Source organism: Salvia miltiorrhiza, chromosome 1 (genome assembly GCF_028751815.1).
Source record: "Salvia miltiorrhiza cultivar Shanhuang (shh) chromosome 1, IMPLAD_Smil_shh, whole genome shotgun sequence".
NCBI lineage: Eukaryota > Viridiplantae > Streptophyta > Magnoliopsida > Lamiales > Lamiaceae > Salvia > Salvia miltiorrhiza.
In genome coordinates this window covers 52,282,877-52,287,352 of record NC_080387.1, presented here as the reverse complement: position 1 = coordinate 52,287,352, position 4,476 = coordinate 52,282,877, and the positions used below count along the sequence as shown (strand labels likewise).

At 36.3% G+C, this 4,476-nt stretch overlaps 1 protein-coding gene across 1 annotated transcript; it reads right to left on the bottom strand.

Annotated features, from left to right (window-relative positions):
- Nucleotides 1-1,081: 1,081 nt before the first annotated feature.
- Nucleotides 1,082-4,272, bottom strand: LOC130993031 (probable protein phosphatase 2C 11). The gene is made up of 8 exons (XM_057917754.1): nucleotides 3,937-4,272; nucleotides 3,341-3,483; nucleotides 3,060-3,158; nucleotides 2,795-2,953; nucleotides 2,312-2,398; nucleotides 1,858-1,949; nucleotides 1,584-1,655; nucleotides 1,082-1,468 (listed from the first exon to the last, which is right to left on the bottom strand). The coding sequence occupies exons 1-8, from the start codon at nucleotides 4,077-4,079 to the stop codon at nucleotides 1,343-1,345; spliced, it is 921 nt and encodes a 306-aa protein (XP_057773737.1). The 5' UTR covers nucleotides 4,080-4,272; the 3' UTR covers nucleotides 1,082-1,342.
- Between the last annotated feature and the right edge of the window lie 204 nt (nucleotides 4,273-4,476).

Below are 4,476 nucleotides of genomic sequence, written 5' to 3'. Positions count from 1 at the left end.
TTCATGACAAATATAATATAATTATTTTAATACACATGTCCTTATATTTTAATTTTATTTAAACTTAATATTATTTATAAAAAATTATCTAATAACAAATTATTTAACAAATCAACTTCATTTATTCCTTTCTCTATTTATATATAAATTATTTATTAAAATTTTGTATTTTCAAACTGTGCCATAATTTTAATGGAGGAACAGAGTATTATTTTATTGATATATATTGTCAATGATTTTATTTTTATATAATCTCTGTAATTTCCAATTTTCCGATAGGACTTCGAAATGACTCTGGAAATATAGTAATATGACCACCCCATACACGTAGCCACATGACAATATCTCACAAGTCTACATCAAAGCGTTGTAGTTATAAATAGGCTACATAAAAGAAATATCTAGCATAACATCCACATCCAAACCGATCATTCTCATCTCATCACTGTCCAAAATCAAATGATGTCGAAATTCGCTTGCTACGCTGCCATTACTCTTTGCATCTTCTCATCGGTGGCCTCGTCTACAGAGGTCACGTGTGTGCAAATCGAGCAAGTCCCGACGGGGCGATCGGTCAACTCGAAGCCAGAGTGGAAAGTCAGCGTCGCCAACAAATGTCGGTGCGCGCTCACTCTCTTGAAACTCATGTGTCCCAAATTTTTATCTACCATCCAAGTCCGACCTCCCGTCGTTTCAATTGATAGAGACGGCCACTGTCTCGTGCAGAGAGGCCGTGGCCGTCTCGAAATCCATCATGGGGAATCCATCGATTTTAGGTATGCTTGGGATCCTATTCAATTTCAAGTCTTGAACTTCAACCAAACTTGCTCTTAGTCTTAGATATTAGATGAACCCTAGGGTTTCTTTGCATCATTATGTATTATGTGATGGTTTTGTGAGAATTAATAAAGCTTACCTTTCGACACATTTTATAGGTAAAAGTGAGTTCAAACTTCAAACATATGCATGCATAATATATTGCTGAATATATCTAATTCCTATTATTGTGAAAAACACAGCTCAATTCGATTAATTTACAGTTAATACAGTAAACACAGAAACAATGGAGAAACTGTACATGTTTTAGCTCGGAAATTACATGAAAATAATTACTAGGTAAATATTTTTTGTTTCTCAGTGAAAGATAGTCCGAAAATATTCCTACATAGATATGGTTGAATTTAGCTTCATAGCCAAATACTACCAGAAACAGAAGCATGTTGTTGCATACTGCTCAAATCTGCAATAAGGAAAAACAGACTCCTATGATCACAGGCTCTAATCGAAGAAAAGGAAGAATCTATAACACGAAATCAATGGATACGATGTTGTTGTCTGATTGTCAGTTCTCAAATCGAACGACTAAACAGGTGATGTTGTCGGAACTCCCCTTGCCGTAGGCTTCTTCCACCAGTTTTCTTGATGCTGCTTCAGCATCTGCTATGTCTTGCACGATGTTTACAGCATCCTGGATGAACGACGAGTAGAGTTGGACTTAAGAAAACGTTCGCGTGCAGATCCAGACGAAAGCAAATCATGCAATGCGAGCATATATGCTAGCTGAATTCATGCGCGTAACTAACCTTATTTGAGAGGACATTCCATAGGCCGTCGCTTGCAATTATAAGAAAATCTACACCGTCAATTTGTTCTTCCTAGATTCCATAACAAATGTCAAAACAAAGGAAATCCCATTAAGTTATAGAACTTGCACGTTTGGTTTGCTTTCACATAATCTTCAATGAAGCATACCAGATTATCATCAAATGCTTTGTGGTCAAGAAACACTTGTGCATTAGAGTAAAATTACAAACTGCGATTCTAGAATGCAAGTTGGAGAAAATGCAATAACAATACCTGAATTTCAGGCTCCGCCACTACATATGGTCTAAGAAGTTTATCTCCAAATGCTCGAGAAACAGCAAGAACGCCACCAACCCTCCATGTACCTGACCAAGAGGCACAGTGTTGAGGCAAAAAAAGTAGCTAAACATGCAGCCAGACGAGAGGGGGATTGATTAACTACAACTCGATTTCAATATGTAAATGTCTCGGCAAATATTCCTATTTCGGTGGACACCCAAAAAACCACAGACAACATTTGACACCATAGTTGGTATGTGGTATACTGGTATTTAAGAATTATTACATGTGTTGGATACAAATTAAACAGAAACTAATGTGGAATACAACAGAAATGACAAAATCAAGCGTTATGATTTCGAAACACCAGAAGAAATCATGAGAAGCACAACTGACTGTAAGATATAATATTGACAAGAACAGGAAAGACGTGAGGATTCAAAGTTACCAGCCCAAACGATGAAACCACCAGCCTTTTCAATCCGTTCACGTTCATCAGTCCTATCAGGCTTGTGGTCAATCGACAATGGAATTGCTACATAAAGCAGCAAATGTCAGCATAAGTGCTAGAGCTAACGACCCGAGATCTCAGTATATGCATAAAGCGTAGATATAAAATGATCTCAAAGGAAAGAGTAAATCAATGGGCAAAAACCATATAGGACCATGAGTCCACTCGCTCCACCTCAAAAGCCTGATCTTAAGCTGAATTATAGTTGATTGAGCGATGAAGCATTTCAAGCTCTTCCTTAGAGAGTTTTCTAGATATACTATGAAGCAAATTCATCATTCCCCAATAAGGGTCGGATATGAGAGGTTCTTTTAGCGACAAGATACTAAATATTTCATATATTTATACAAAGATACTAAATGCAAAATCAGACAAAAACTATCCATGCAAAAAGATCGAGCTCCCAAGATGGCATCAAACCTGAACCAGCTCTAGAAGCAACAACTCTAGAATCTCCCACATTTGCAACAAATATCTTGTCCTGCACAAGGACAGCAGTTGATGCAGTCGAACCTGCATCTTTCTGTTGACCTTTCTCTTCATTGAGGTACTCTGTGTCAGTTTGTTTAAAAGCTTCAACTGCAATCAAGAGCGTGTTGTATTACAAGATACACCACCTCAGTTCTTTTTTTTTTTTTACAATATATCACATTAATCGTTACTCTTGGAGTCTTGAAATCCATACCGATAGCTAACTTTGTATCTTTGATAAAATCAGGGTGGCTTCTGAGATTATTAAAGAGATTCTTCTTAAGGTACTCTGCAGTTCGGAACCCACCATGCCCTGGTATCAAACATAATAAAAAAAAAAAACAAGAAAGCATCACACATTAAATAATTTTCACTTTCTCCATTAATACATTATAGCATAAATAAGATCAAGAGAGAATTGTGGTTGGATTCATCAAGGAGCTATAAGATAACCGAAGTTCATAGTGTCGTTATTTTCATAAAATGATGATGTACCATCATAAACGCCAAAAAGGGCAACCATTTGACCATCCACTTCTGATATCCGAATCTCGTAATAATCCTCCATGGATGAACGTTTACCCTTGAAACTGGAATATCCATAACTTATCCTTCCATTCTTATCTCTAGTGAGATTGCTGCAATTTTGAAAAAATAAAATAAAAAAAGATTGCATTTTCTCTTAAAACAATTAAACAAGTAATATCTCTCATGGTATCACAATCCCACAACAATAAATCAATCAATTCCATCCCCCAAAATACGCCTGATCGCAGACAAACCTAGTTTCAATTTCAAGCTATCAATAACAACATTTCACCCTGCAAGCACACTGCAAGTTTGACTCTTCTTTTTTTTTTTTTTTGCATAATCCCAAAGCTATTATTTCTCTCTTAATAAAATAATCTCTCTCAATACATCATAATCCTACATTCAATAAATCAACCCATTCCATCCCGCAAAATACGCCTGATCGCAGCTAAACCTAGCTTCAATCAAGTTCACGCTATCAACAACAACATTTCAACCTGCAACAGCACACCATTGTAAATAAATATAACAAAAATGATCAGAAAATAAAAAAAATGCACCTGGTTCCACCACCGCTCAAGATGGCATCGGGATTTTTAGACGGAGCATTTGAATTGGGCGGCGGCTCCGCCGCGGGCGACGGCGACGCATCCTTGAGCGGTACCGGCCGCTGAGATTGGTGTCGATCTTGATCAGTGTTCATTGTACATTCGGACAAAACCTTATTCCATAAAATCGATTTCTATATTTCATTCATCGTCTCTCTCTCTCTGTAGAAAAACGTTGGAGTTGGAGGGCTCATCCTTAAAACAGTTAACGGGCGGGGCAGCTAAGACTACGGGATAATGCAAATTTTTTTCTCTTTTCTTTTCCTTTTTCTTTTATTATAAAATTGCTATATAAAGTCAAAAACAAAATTTCAGTATTTATTAAATCCCTTTCCCATTTTAAATTTTAATTATTGTCGTTGTTATATTAAGGGTGCATTTGAATTTGCTGGCGTGATGAAGTAAAATAGAATTATACTGTTTATAGAAATTGAAGTAAAATAGAATTAGTACTTTTCTTTTTATCAAAACAACTAGTGTATTACCCGTCGA